General features: G+C 46.6%; 1 protein-coding gene across 2 annotated transcripts in view; it reads left to right on the top strand.

Annotated features, from left to right (window-relative positions):
- Positions 1–14,733, top strand: part of MORC2 (MORC family CW-type zinc finger 2) — a 43,100-nt gene that overhangs the window by 16,215 nt on the left and 12,152 nt on the right. For both annotated transcript variants that reach the window (XM_019018553.4, XM_004063308.5), the window contains exons 4-12: positions 3,002–3,070; positions 3,612–3,702; positions 7,032–7,140; positions 11,214–11,373; positions 11,483–11,594; positions 11,927–12,052; positions 12,648–12,727; positions 13,442–13,524; positions 13,777–13,862. In XM_019018553.4, coding sequence (XP_018874098.1) covers positions 3,002–3,070; positions 3,612–3,702; positions 7,032–7,140; positions 11,214–11,373; positions 11,483–11,594; positions 11,927–12,052; positions 12,648–12,727; positions 13,442–13,524; positions 13,777–13,862 — 916 coding nt within the window. The remainder of the gene's footprint in view (positions 1–3,001; positions 3,071–3,611; positions 3,703–7,031; positions 7,141–11,213; positions 11,374–11,482; positions 11,595–11,926; positions 12,053–12,647; positions 12,728–13,441; positions 13,525–13,776; positions 13,863–14,733) is intronic.

Raw genomic sequence — 14,733 nt, 5'->3', positions numbered from 1 at the left:
AGTGGGAGTTAGATGAGGAATGTCTGGCTTGGAGAAGCCAGACTTGGCCATTTTGGGAGATGTGCAGACTTTCAGATTGGCTCTGACAGTCTTACAGAGCTGTTCCCAGGATATGAAGCACAGCTGCAAAGCAGGCAGTTCGGCTTTGCCTTCTCTTACTTTCAAGATGTGTGATGGGAGGCGGGAAACATACAACCCCCAGCTGCTTAGACTCTTCTTTATCCAGAATTCCCCCTCCTTTATCTTTGGAGGCTTCAGATATCACTCAGTTGACTGATTAAATATCAGGTGATAGGAATCTATCTCTATGGTGGAATATATGAGGAGATAGTTTTGAGCAAGGACACCTTTGAGTTCTTACTTGCTCTAGTTTAGTGCTTCTCAAAAGGTGGTCCATCCACGGATGTTGTCAATATCATCTTGGAACTTGTTAGAAATGCGAATGCCCCACCTCAGACGTACCCAGACTATCCAGGGGGAGCCCAGAATCTATTTTCACAAGCTCTTTGGATAATTCTTACCCATACTACATTTTGCTCTAGCCAATACTTTTCTAAGCTTCCTTCAGCTTAAACCCTCCTGTCCTTTACTTCCTAGCTTATCTGCTGCAGGCAGTAGAATCCATTAGATGTAAGCTCCATGAAGACAGTGATCCCATATGTACTGTTCACTGCTCTTGTCCTCATCATAACCAGGCACAGAAGAGCTGATCACTAAGTAGTCATTAAATAAACAAGTGATTGGCATAAGCATTTGAACAAGGTGAAGAGACCACACTGTCTGTTTACAAAGTTGAAGAAGTCAATGCTGTCTTAGTCTTTCTTGGCCCTGAGGCAGTATTGCATGTGACCATGGACCTAGACACTACTAGCCATTTATAGGCTGTCAGTTACTATGTAGCCAGGAGGATCCCCCCAGTGTCATCTCTTACCCTTTAAACTACACGAAAAAGCTTTGAAATGAAGTCCTTGAGCCAGAAAAGGATACCAGCCCCACTGTTAAGTGATGATTGTGTGCTAAAGCAGCCTAAGAGTTCTGTCCTAACACAAGAGCCTAGAAAGTAACTTCTTAGGCAGTGTCCAAAGAATGCCAGTAGTCCTTGGGGACTTTTCAGAGGTGCTTGGCTTGAATCAATTTCTAGATCCCAAAGCAGATTTTGCGGCTGTAGTGTACAGCAAATGGCTCTTGGTTGGGTTTAGAATGCTGCTTTTACCATTCTCTGTACCTGACCCAGTTTGAGTCTCCATATGACACTTGGCTTCCTCCAGATGGAAATTTTGAAGCCTTTTTGGACTTTTATTGTACTTATTCTTGATTGCCACGTCTCATTTGGATTCCCCAGACTCTGATTAGAGGCACTGCCACCAGGAGAGATTTTATCTAACCAATAGTACTTCCAGGAAGATCCTCACCCTTGTACTTTCAAGAAGCACTTGTAATTAATGTTCAGCTTCCTGAACACTGAGTGGTACTTGAAAATCTCTGTGGTTTATAGCCTTACGGAAGCTACTCTGGAGGCTGAGGCAGGAGAATCGCTTGAACCTGGGAGGCAGAGGTTGCAGTGAGCCGAGATCGCACCGTTGCACTCCAGCCTGGGCGACAGAGTGAGACTCCATTTCAAAAAAAAAAAAAAAAAATAGCATTTGAATTTACATTAATATGTCTATTTAACAGAGGGCAGTCCCTACTCACTTGAATTTTTAGCCTGAAGAAAGGACAAAGAGCATTTAAAACAGATTTCTCAGCTTAGATAGTTGTACAAAATTGGTTAACTGAAGCTTGGGGGAGATTCCGAAATCATCAGGGACCAGGCTCCAGAGCAGCCTTGGGCTTGCCCTTGTAATACCTTACACAGACCTCTTTCCTCTTAGAAATGCTACCTTTATCCCTGTGCCAGTCAGTAGACTGAATAGCATCTATATGGGAAGTTGGCTTGCTTGGCTTGTGTGGGTCTCCTCCCTATGCCTCTGCCTTACATCCTTCTCTTCTTTGTGTCTACCAACTTCCTTGATTCCAAGGCTGGTTTCTCTTTTGCTCACCTAGTCCTCATCATTGGGTCAAAAGGCACCTTGGAAGCTAGTATAGCCTGTTTCCATATTTGGGAATCGCTTCTCCATTGACCATGACATGCTTGGACCCAGACCACTTTCAGTTAACCACTTTCTGCTGCAGAAGACAACTGCTGAGAGAAGAGGTTCTTTTCACTAGAATGGCAGCCGTAGTTTGTTGTGTTCCTTTTCTGTTGGCCAGGAAACCCCACCACAGCTGCTGTGCATCTTATTGTCAAAGGACCATTCCTTCTTCCCGTCAGGCAGGTCCAGCTAGGAACAAGGCACCTCCACGTTGTACCATGTGCCTTCTCACTATTGGGTTGGGGAGCCCTTTCAAGGACCATAGCTAGCAGGGGATATGACAGTAAATGCAGATAACCCAGAATGCCAGTCAGCCTGGGGATGGTCATGTATAGACACAGTACTTCATTTTTTAGATAGCAGCTTCCACTGCTGTGCCCATACCATGTCTGGTTTCATCAGTTTGAAGGATACCCCAGACTTAATTCACAAAGGAGGCATCCTGTTGAGTTTGAGCAGTATTGAAAAAGTACGGTGTGTGGTAGTTGGAGTACTTTAATGCTTGGGGTCTATGGCATAGGGCAGAAGTGATAGTAATCCAGGTGGAGCGAGCAGAAGGATAGGATGATTGAGATATGTGTGAGGTATGTGCATATTCAGTGGTAGTGGGTATGATTAGATGCTGGACCAGATATTCCTGCCTTCAAAGGTTCTCCCAAGCTTTGTCATGATCTAGAAAACATTGGAGAACCTTGGATGGGAATTTGCAACCTCAAGGACCCTGAAGTTTAATTCACACCAGCGTAGAAAGTTTAGGCTTGACCTGACCTTTTTGGACCAAGCTTCACATTGATCTGCCTTCTGATCATAGGCATGTTGCTACCCTCTGGTGGGTAACGGCCCAGTAATGGCAGCTGCTTCTTTTACAGAAAGACGAGAGGACCTTCGAGGAGGATTTATGCTTTGCTTTTTGGATGATGGAGCAGGAATGGATCCAAGTAAGTGATGAGATTATTGTTTTGTGGGGTGGGGGGTGGGGGTGTGCGATGTAACCATTTTTACAAAATACTTATTGTGTGAACTTGTTTTTCTGTTGCCTCCAATGTTATGTCTAGAAGATCCACCTGGGGAGTAAGAAGTCTGTTGCAACATCTCAGGCTTAATTCTACTAATGTATTTGCCAGGTCTTGTCCTAACATGGGAGATAGGATCTGAAAGGCAATCTTAAGTCAATCAGATTACCTGTCTCTTGGCGTTCTATTTATCAGCTTGCACAACGTTCTTGAGCTGGACCTACAGATGCCTCTGCTAGCTGTCTTACAACATTCTGGGAATAGAACATAGGTCACAGTGATAGAGGTACCAACAGGCCAGGCAAAGCTGTGCCTCCATGTGCTTCATGGTGGTGAATTTCCTTGGAGAGAGGTTTTCAGCAGATACACACCCCTGCTTGGATTTAACAAGGCTCAGACCTTTGACTTTGAGGACCCTGGGAAAGAAATGCAAACTTTTCACTTTCTCTTGTGTCTGCCCTTTCAGGTGATGCTGCCAGTGTGATCCAGTTTGGGAAGTCGGCCAAGCGAACACCTGAGTCTACTCAGATTGGGCAGTACGGGAATGGGTTAAAATCGTAGGTATATTAGAAGCTTGTCACAGGGCTCAAACAAAATCCAGCAATGCTGTCCTGCTTCTCTTGGATGAAAACTTTCCTTCTCCTTGTACCTCTATTGACTATAATTCTGGAACTGGAAGAAGTCAGAAAGTGGTGGTTTTTGGAGTAGCTTACCAGCTGTTCCCAGCTGAGTTTACTCCACAGATTGAAAAGTATGAACATCCAAAAACAGGGCAGGAGAGGCTGTACGTTTCTCTTGGCACAGTGCTCTAGAACTGCACCTCTCCTGTTGAAAATTCTTATTTTTACTGTGTAGTCAAGGATGTGAGTGATTCTCTTTTGGTGTTGGGATGTATCTGAGATGATGAAGGGGTCGCCTTACTGTGCAGCAGTGTTCCCTGAGCACCTGCTGCATGTCATGCTTTGTGCCAGGCACTGGGGATCCAGGGTAAGGAAGAGAGATGTGAGCCCTCCGTCCCAGAGGATGCTGAATGTACTGCAAGGCCCTTATAGCAGGGACCTACCTAATGTCTTCAAATCCCATGGGACTTTTTCTTAGCCTTAGTTCCCAGTTGGTTAGTGTTTGGAATGTGTTGTTCTGGTTTTGAGTGAAGCCCCAAGAGAAAGGTTTCTATTTCTGAAATGCTCACTTCCAGCTGTACATACCTTTGGATGGAATAAGATTTAGTGGAATTGGAGTTTGTGCAAATGGAATTGTGAGTCACGTTTCCAGTCTTGTCGTGGAAACGTGTTGTTTTGTTTGAGGGAGGGTGGTGGTTTGATCAGTCAGCAGCATCAGTTGGGCCTTGTGCGCAGTGTGCTTTAAGTGTATGGAGAAGAAAGAGAGTACTTCTGAAGAAATCAGGACCTGGTATCCGGATTTTGTGATTTGTCTTTCAGGGCAGGAACCAAATGGTAATAACAGACACTTACCATGTGCCAGGCACACGAATGATCTCATTTAATCCTCAGGATAGCCCTGTGAGGTTGTAGGTACTATTATTTTTAGATGAAGAAATTGAGGTTTATAAGGGTGAAGTTACTTTCCCAAAGGCATTAAAAATGCCTATGTGTAGAGCGCTAGGGTAGGAACCAGGTCTTTCTGACTGCAAAATGGAGCTGCTGTGCATTTCACTTAAATGACAAGCTAAGGTTCAAATCTCACTTAAGCTACTACGTCTCTAAGCCTCAGCTTCCTCCTTTGTAAATTGAGATGATAATGCATACCAAGTAGGTTAAGAATTACATGCTATCATTGCCGTGAGAGCCTGGTTTCTGCCTTCATTTCTCCTCCTTTGATGTTTCCATGGCAGATTGCTGGCCTGATTCAGTGGATCTGGGTAGGGGCTAGGAATCTGTTTTTCACAGATGAAATGAATCACCTGTAATCATATGATTCTGATGCAGGTTATCTAAATCCCCCAAAACTGAGGTCTCCTAGAATCAGGGGAAGCCCTGACTTTTTATCTAGATTGTAGATCAGCCTCCTCCTACCTGGTTCTGTCAGTTCTGTGGCCTCAGGCAAGCCATTTCACCTCTCTGAATGTCTGTTTCTTAATGGCCTCAGGCAAGCCATTTCACCTCCCTGAATGTCTGTTTCTTACTCTAGAAAATGGGGTTCTAATCTCTGACATTGTTCTTTATAGAGTGAGGTTCAGAAGCAAATGAAATGTGACTCTGAAAGTGGTTAGCAGACTGGGAAGGAAAGCGTATAGAAGTTGAGAGTGTTATTAGCATATTTCAGTGGAAGACTTTTGTGAAGGTCCCGTTGAGATGGAGCCATCTAGTGTTCAGAGTAGACAGTAAAATCGTCTTGAAACCAATTCAGAAGTTGAATAAGTTTCAGGAGAAGGTGATTTGTGGGGAGAATAGGGCTGAGAAGCAAGGAAGCCAGTAGAGAAGTGATATTTGGGGCTTTTGCTATTCAAAGGCTAAAGTCAGAATCAAAGACAGAAGGAAGATAGAGGCACAAAGTGAGAGTTTTTGCCAAATTAGGGCAAGGGCATGCTTTGACAGAAGGCAAGATAACGTGCCTTACTTGCTCCCCATACGCTTTAGGGAAGGAGGAGGAGGTGGTGTGTGAAATTGTCAGGGCAAGGAGCATTGCCAGCACTTTGGGTGCTGGAGGAGGAGAACGAGGACTTGGCAGCCCCTAGGGTATCTTTGAATAGTGTCCTGGGAGTTTTCCTGAGTGTTTGGGGAAATGGGGCATGACATTCATTTGTGTGCTTGGCATGCCAGTCTGGTTTGTATTGGTACACAGAAGAGAGTAATGAGGCTTTCCACCTCCATCATCTCCCTGGGGTGTTATAAAGACTAATGAGATAATAGCCATAAATCTCCAGAAGCTGCTGGAAGAAAGGAGCTGAACAGCCCCATTGTTCAGAGGGCCGTCCCCCTGCTGGTGCTTCAGGTCCCCCTGCTGGTGCTTCACGCTTCTGCCCTGCCCTGCGTTGCCTGGAAAGGCCTGTCCCTGCCTGCTTCTTAGCCGGCTTAACGTGGCCAAACAGAGGAAGGAAACAGTTGAATCCATTCAGACTTTTGCCTTTTGTAAATCAGCCTCAAGGCACAGTTCCCAGAAACCAGTTGCATCCAAAAGCAGGGAGCTGCCTGTGTCATAATGAGCTTGAGGTGGCAAAACACTTCTGGGACAGGAGATGGCTCCAGTTATTGGACATGAGCTAATTACAGGCATCCTTGAATCCTGTGGTCAAGAATTATATTTTATTAGCCCCTCTGTATTACTGCGCCTTGGGTTCATACTGATGTTTTTTCGGGCTTGTGAGTATAGACACTGGGCTTTTCACTTAACAGTGCTGCTGTCGTTTCGTCAATGGAGGGGAGTTTGTGTCAGCTGAGGAAGGACACGGTGGGAACTGGGGGTGGTCAGCATGGAAGATGACGTGTTGAGGGTACCAGCTACTAAAGTCTGATGGTGGTACAGTCAGAGGGCACAGCACCTCTCATGCGGCTGGGATGAACCAAGAGCTCAAAGACAGCAGGGTTACTCTTCAGCGTTGTGGGGGGAGTGAGACTAACCTGGGGCTGGTGGTCTGCCATGAGCCCGCCCTAGAAGGGTGGTGAGAGAACCCTGTACGGTGTGGTTGAGAACGTTGTAAGTAAAGACTAAGGAGTTACAGGCCTGTGGAAAAGCAGAGGAAGGAGTGTTGGGGGATGGAGAGGGAACAAGGGCTGTGGAACTCAGCACACAGTCCTGGGACCTGGGGGGGCCTTTAAAGGAGAGCCCTCCAACGGCACTTTCAATCATGTCCAGAGTGGATTGATTTCTTTTGCAGATGAGCTTTTGACTCCTGGGAGAATAACACCCATTTCTGTTTCCTTTTCAGGGGCTCAATGCGCATTGGGAAGGATTTTATCCTGTTCACCAAGAAGGAAGACACCATGACCTGCCTCTTCCTGTCTCGCACGTTTCATGAGGAAGAAGGCATTGATGAAGTAGGTCCCATCCTCGTGGTCTGAATCACCAGTCCTCATTTCCTGAGTCTGCCCAGGTGGTTTTCGTAGGTTATTTGCAATGCTAGACTCTTTGGGGTTGCAGGATTGGAGCACATTCCCCCTAATTGTTATGCAGTTAGCTGGCTGGATGAATTGGTTGAGGGGTTAAGGTAGATAACTTTAATGTGAGAGGAAGCAAAATCTCAGAGCACTTCAGAGAACAACTGTTTCCAAGAATGAGACTGTCAAGTGGCAGGAATTAAGAGTTGGATTTGCAGCTCCTCTAGATCTGCCACTTGAATTCCATTTTGGGGGGAGTGTTACCATGGAACATTGTTTTCTCAGGGGAAGTATTTTGGGCTTCCCTGATCATGGTGTCTTTCCTATTTGGTGGTGATTTTGTGGAATGTGCTACGAGCTCATTTTCCTTTTGAAGAAATGTGTTACTCTATGTCAGAAACTATGACTCAGATACCTAGAGAGAGCCTGGGCAGGTAGTAAAGCAGGTGAGTGTATGGAAAACAGGAAAATAGAGCTGATGCTGTGGGTCTCATCTTGGGAGTGGCTGCTACACAGCCCCAGTGATTACTGCTATGCTGGAAGGAAGGACTAATGAATCCAGAATATTCTGAGTTTAAATCATTTTAGTAATTGACTGTGTAAGCTAAACACACATTTGGCCGATTCTCCTTGTGGCTCAGATGTCTGCAGAGCTGTTTCTGGTGAGGTCTATGCCCCCTCATTGTGGGGGATCAGGGCAGCTCTGTGGACTACCCAGCCTCAGACTGGACTCTTATCTCCTTTCCTATGTAAGACATGGAGGCCAGGGCTTGAAAGAAGGGGGCTAAGAGGTTCTGTAGAAAGAAATCCGCAACTTCCACAGAAGCAGGTAATTGAATTCAGACTTACAATTTAATTCATCTGTGTTGATTAGCTGTGATTAAATTTGTTCTGGTTCTGTTTAGATCTGAGCCTTAATCATAGCAAACTTGTTCAGGTAGGGAATGGTAGGCCTTCCATCATTACATAGCAAGCCAGTGGGTTTGTTTGCCTTTTTGGTGTGGTATGTGAGTTCATTCTGCATACTTGAGTGAGAGAAGCGTGGCAGCTGGAAAGAGCAGGCTTCTAGGAGAAGTAGGATAGGAAAATATAGCCTGGGTTGGGGTTTTCAGGAATGTTTCCTGATACAGGACTGAGGATGGTGACAGGAGGGTATAGAAGTCAGTAGAAGCAGCCTGCTTAAGGCCCTGAGGGCTGTGGGAGGGGACTTGGCTGCAGGGTCACCTGGAGAAAGGTGGTGGCCTTTGGAGATCAGAGAGGGCCAGGTTAGGCTTGACCTCGGGGCCTTGATGAATGTGTGGGGCTTTATTAAGCAAGGATGTGCCAATATCAGATTCTTTTAAGAAGGTCCATGTAGCGATTGTGTGGTGATTGGGTTGGAAAGGTTAGGGTGAGTGTTGGAGTGTTCCAGTTGAGAGGCCCAGGCTCTGTAGCTTGGCGGTACTCGCCCAAGGGAGGTGAGAGAAATACATGGAGTTTCCATCTCTTTAGGATGTGGGACCCACAGATTTGGTGATTGATTGATTAGTAGAAGGCGAAAGCGAAGCGGGGGAGTCATGGATGACTCATAGGTTCTGCTGTGGCAGTTGGGGAGTGGGGTCTCTGGAATTGGGAAGAATAAAGAGGGGAAGTATGGAGGGGAAGAGTGTAAGTTTCTTCTGGACATGCAAAGTGAAGTCTGGGTCTGGCGTTTGGGGGAAGTCTGGGGGCTTCAGCATTCTTGGTAGCAAACGAGGTCACCTAATGGAGAGAATAGAGTGAGAAGAGGATCTGGGACCTAGAGCATGCCAATATCCAAAGGTCGGGGAGAGGAGAAGGGGGCCAGAGGGACAAAGGGGTAGCCAGAAAGGTAGGAAGTGTACCATTGAACTAAAGTGTACCATTGAACTAAAGGAGAAGTATTCCTGAGGGGAGGGATGGGGTGCCCATGGGAGTGAACGCCAATGTTTAAAGTGATGCCATTGTCACCTGGGACGGCTGTGAAGAATGGGAGGCGTAGTGAGGTACAGGTTTATAGAACACAAATGGAACTCAGTTCCCGTGGTGGAGAGGCTAGGTTGAGATATTTTCCTTACTTGGTGCTAGAAGGTCGCTATTTTGGATTGTACTCTAGTGCAAACTCAGCCAAGATTTCAAAATAAGATCATTTTCAGTTGAGGAGGAATGTGTCCAGACCAGCCCTTGGGTTGAATAGTTGCAGCACAACGCTTCTTAGAAACCAGCAAAATGGGCCGGGCCTGGTGGCTCACGCCTATAATCCCAGCACTTTGGGAGGCTGAGGCAGGCAGATCATGTGGTCAAGACCAGCCTGACCAATATGGTGAAACCCCGTCTCTACTAAAAATACAAAAATTAGCTGGGCATGGCAGTATACGCCTAGTCCCAGCTACTTGAGAGGCTGAGGCAGGAGAATCACTTGAACCCAGGAGGCGGAGGTTGCAGTGAGCCGAGATCGTGCCATTGGTGGAGGTTGCATTGAGCTGAGATCATGCCATTGCACTCCAGCCTGGGCGACAAGAGCAAGACTCCGTCTCAAAAAAAATAAAATAAAAAAACCCAGCAAAATGTCTCAGAACTCTTAACAGTTTGTCACCCCAGCACTTGTTAAGATTACAGAGTCCCTTTTTCCTAAGGGTTTGAACCCCTGAGGTGCTTAGCCTGGCCTGCTCTGCAGAGGAAATCCTTCAGGCAGCCATCTGCAGGGCTCTGCAAGGGCTGCGGCCTCATAACCACCGAGGGAGGAGCCTCTGGGGAAGTGGCATATGAGGTTGGGTTTTTGAAGAAAGAGTAGGATTTTTTAAAGCATCACTTAGACATTATTTAAATTAAATTTCACATAAATGGAAGAGTGTATTGAAATATTTATGCAGTTCAGAGGACAATTTTAAAGGCAACACCTGTGTTGCCACCATCACAGACTGATGTTAGAAGTGTCCTGTGTGCCCTCATCAGTCATATTTCTTCTTGTGCCCCCGAAGGAACTGCCTTCAGGTAACTTTTGTGATAATGATTTCCTTCTTTTTTAGTATAGTTTGTCAACCTTGTATGCATTTTTAAATAATAGTTTAGTTTTGCCTATTTGTGAATTTTTTAGAAATGGACTCTTACTGTAGGTATTTTTTGTATCCTATTTCATATAACACTGTGTTTATGTTGTTCATCCATGTTGATGCTAGTAATGGTTAGTTCATTTGTATCACTATATAGTGTTCCATTGTACAGTTTAATTTGGCCACTCTAGAATGGATATTTGGGTTATTTTTATTTATTTATTTATTTTTGAGATGGAGTCTTGCTCTGTTGCCCAGGCTGGAGTGCAGTGGCACGATCTCAGCTCACTGCAACCTCCGCCTCCCGGATTCAAGCAATTCTCCTGTCTCAGCCTCCTGAGTAGCTGGGGCTACAGACGCACGCTGCCACGCCCGGCTAATTTTTTGTATTTTAGTAGAGACCGGGATTCACCATGTTGCCCAGACTGGTCTCGAACTCCTGAGCTCAGGCAGTCCATCCACCTCAGCCTCCCAAAGTACTGGGATTACAGACATGAGCCACTGCACCAGACCTGGTTATTTTTGTACATGTTTACTGGTACATATGTACAAAAGTTTCTCCTAGGGTATGTACCTAGGAGTGGAATTGCTGAGTTTTAGGATATGTTATGTGTATTTACTGATTCACTAGATAATTGCAAATATATTTTCCCTAGTGGTAAGAGTAGAATTTTTACCAAATTAAGAAAATGACCAGGGACATCCCAAGCAGGGAACTTCTCATGTAGAGACCCTAAGCACATAAACCAACATCTCCTGAAGGAAGTAGTCTTGTGTGGCTGAGTCTTGGGAAGAGGCAGAAGCCCTGAAGCTCACAGAGCCTCTGGTGCCAGGCTGTGGAGCTTGGGCCTCACCTACAGGGCAGTGTGGAGCTGCTGTGGGGAGGGACAAGAGAGATGCACATTTGGGAGGAAGGCTGTTCTGGGGCTTCCCTTAAAGTGCCTGCTCATGTTTACTCCACAGGTGATAGTCCCACTGCCCACCTGGAATGCTCAGACCCGGGAACCTGTCACAGACAATGTAGAGAAATTTGCCATTGAGACAGAACTCATCTATAAGTACTCTCCATTCCGCACTGAGGAGGAAGTGATGACCCAATTTATGAAGATTCCTGGGGACAGCGGTAAGTAGGCTTTGAGCCTGTAGCCCCTAGAATCTGGGAGCTCCAGAATCACAAGTAGTGTGGGGGTGGGCCGGGGGATCTGGCAGGACAAAAGATTTCTGTTTCTCAGGAACATTGGTGATCATCTTCAATCTCAAACTCATGGATAATGGAGAGCCAGAACTAGACATAATCTCAAATCCAAGAGATATCCAGATGGCAGAGACATCCCCAGAGGGCACGTGAGTGTGGCTAGGAAGGGAGGGAGGCCCTGGAACTGGCATTTGTGCTCTCAGGAGATGGCTTCAGGGAAAGAGGGGAGAGCACATTCATTGCCCAGTGTTCTGTGGTAGGGTAGTATGTAGGGCCGGCTCAGTTGCCTGTGGGGTACCTGTGCTGAGGACGTGAGAGGGGCGGGATGTGGTGCTCACACTAAGGGAGCACCAGTTCAGGGCAGCAGCAGAAGTCAGTACCTAACATGGAAAGGTGGAGAGCCTGCAGAGAGGATGTTGTGCCCTTGGTCAGGCCTGTTGTGGAGCAGGTGACAGCACTTCTCTGTTTTTGCCCTCTCCAGGAAGCCAGAGCGGCGCTCGTTCCGTGCCTATGCCGCTGTGCTCTATATTGATCCCAGGATGAGGATCTTCATCCATGGGCACAAGGTGCAGACCAAGAGGCTCTCCTGCTGCCTGTACAAGCCCAGGTAGGGGCCAGTGCCCCTTGGCCTGCTGTCTCCCATGGGTGGAGGATGTGGCCACGTTTCTCTGGGGCATTGTTAGAGGGATGCTGTATAAGAGGCTCTGGCAGTGCTGACTACGTTTGGGACTTTCAGTTGCCTGTGATTGGTCACAGGGTCAGTTCTGGGTCCTAGGGGAGGGACAGATCAGCTGTGGAGGTGGCTGGCTAAGCTCATTGAGTGTGTGTGCCTCTGTGACAGGGAGGGTGCCCTGCCTGGCTCAGTGAGCTGTCTGAGTCTCTTGGCTTTAGGGCCAAGGGGCCTTTAGACACTATATAGGAAAGCAGTGGGCTTGGCTTACTCCTGAGGTTTGTTTCTGCTGTGGGATGAATGACAACCCTGGTGAATGGTGAGGTTGCTTATCAAAGACAGCAGGAGGCTAAGGGCAAGTGGAATAAGGAATTGCATCTTTTTGCTGAATTGAGCTTGGATTTGTCTCATCATGAGGGGCCAGGACAGCACAGCTTGGGAGGAGGCAGGAAGGCAGGGTGCTTCCTGTGCTTGGGTGTGCCACCTGCCCCAGTGCTGCGTGGGCCATCAGCTTGCTTTTTCTACTGATCAGGATGTACAAGTACACGTCAAGCCGTTTCAAGACCCGTGCAGAGCAGGAGGTGAAGAAAGCAGAGCACGTAGCAAGGATTGGTAATGCCACTCTGGGTGCAGGAGTTGGGGGTGTGTGCATCTGGGGTATGCTGCTTGTGGGCAAAGTGGGATTCCAGGAAAAGGCTGAGTCCACAACTCAGGGACAAGGCTGGTCTCCTGAAGCATAGTTCAGTTCCTTTGCAGCCCCTTTCACTACATGCCAACTCCCTCAGCATTTCTTCTTTTCTACACTCCACTTTCTCTTCTGCCATTTATAGGGCCTAAAAGTGTCAACTCTTTGGCTTATCCCAATTGAAGAATCCCACTGAGTTCTCTGGTGCAAATGCTTGTGAAATTGCTTTTCCTGACTTCAGGGCATACATCTCAGGGGCTCTCTCGCTGTTCAGGGTTTCTCAGGGTTTCTCGGCTGCTTGTTGGAGAGTGATTGGCTGAAGACTTCTTGAGCTTCCAGCTCAAGCTGAGTGTTCAACTGGTTGCCTTAGGTGTTTTTTTTTTTTTTTTAAACCTGTTCTGGTTCATTTGTAAAGTTTCCTTGGGGCCTCCATGATAGGTTTGAATGCCAGATTTTCCTTCTGTGACTGACTGCCGTCCAGGCACAGAGGCTGCCCTCACATTGCTCACCAGCCATAGCTCCCCCTACTCTTCTTTTCCTTGGTGGTGTACACACTTCGTGTCCAGTACTGTGGATCCAGGAGGGATGACCAAGAGTTTTGAACCTTTGCATTTCTTACCATGTTCTCTTCTGGGTTTCAGCTGAAGAGAAGGCGCGGGAGGCAGAGAGCAAAGCTCGGACATTAGAAGTACGCCTAGGTGGAGACCTCACGCGGGACTCCAGGGTAAGGTCCCGGCCCAGGTGGCTGTTCTCCAGCGTTTGTGGCACTAGGAGCCCATGTCCCATGAGCCTGGTCAAGTAAAACACAGCTTTTGAGTTTGTCCCCAGTAAGGGCTGTTTTCTGTAGAAAGAAGTAAATTTCCAGGTGTGGTTTTACATCTTTGAGATAAATTGAGATGTCTTAGATGTAATGTTTCAGTATTCCCTGCTGTGGCCTAGAGTGCCTCCTTCCCTCACCTGATGTCAATTTGTGCAGGTGATGTTGCGACAGGTCCAGAACAGAGCCATCACTCTGCGCAGAGAAGCTGATGTCAAGAAGAGGATCAAGGAGGCCAAGCAGCGGTGAGTGCCAGGCCTGTCCTTGGATCTTTTAAACTGACGTAGCTTTTGGACTGATTATTGACAGGTTGCTATTCTGTCACCAAGACTGCTTTGTTTTAATGCCAAATGCTTGTCAAATGCCTCCTGCAGGAGGGAAGTCTTAATCCTAGCTCTCAGCCCTTTTTTGAGTCATAAAGACAGGGCAGGGCTGACAACCTCGGCTCGAGCACCAAAACCATCCTTTGGCACTGTCTTACCTTTTCTTCCCTTTTTCTTTCTTTCTTTTCATTTAAAGGATGTATAAAATGCTCATTGTATAAAACTTGAAAAATATAAAATGTTTAAGGAGTAACATTTTTAAACTCCCTTATACTTTCTACCACCTGGTGATACTACCCTATTTTTTATGTTACATATATATTTTTTCATATTCATTTTCTCCTCAGTGGTTATGTATGTAGAATAATGCTGGAGATTGAGTGTTGTATACTTTTGCATTTAGAGCCAGCATTTGTCCTGGATCATTAAGTTTCCTGCTTGTCCCACCTCCATGTCTGGATCCACTTTGGACTCTGTGGCTTGATTTACTGTTTTGCCTCTTGTTGGCCTCCTTGGCACAGGCATGGGTTTCAGGTTTTTTTCTCTCCAAGTCAGTCCACTCCTCATCCATCTGCTTTTCAGCTCTAAGATTTTGTTGATAGTAATCACATGATGGTCTCTTATTGCACATGCTTATTATTCTTGTGAATTTTTGCCTTTTAAAATAATAATAATTGGCCGGGCACAGTGGCTCACACCTGTAATCCCAGCACTTTGGGAGGCCGAGGTGGGTGGATCACGAGGTCAGGAGATCGAGACCATCCTGGCTAACACAGTGAAACCCTGTCTCTAC

The sequence above is a fragment of the Gorilla gorilla genome, chromosome 23, assembly GCF_029281585.2.
Source record: "Gorilla gorilla gorilla isolate KB3781 chromosome 23, NHGRI_mGorGor1-v2.1_pri, whole genome shotgun sequence".
NCBI lineage: Eukaryota > Metazoa > Chordata > Mammalia > Primates > Hominidae > Gorilla > Gorilla gorilla.
The sequence above is the reverse complement of the archived record's forward strand: the minus strand, read 5'-3'. Positions and strand labels throughout refer to the sequence as shown.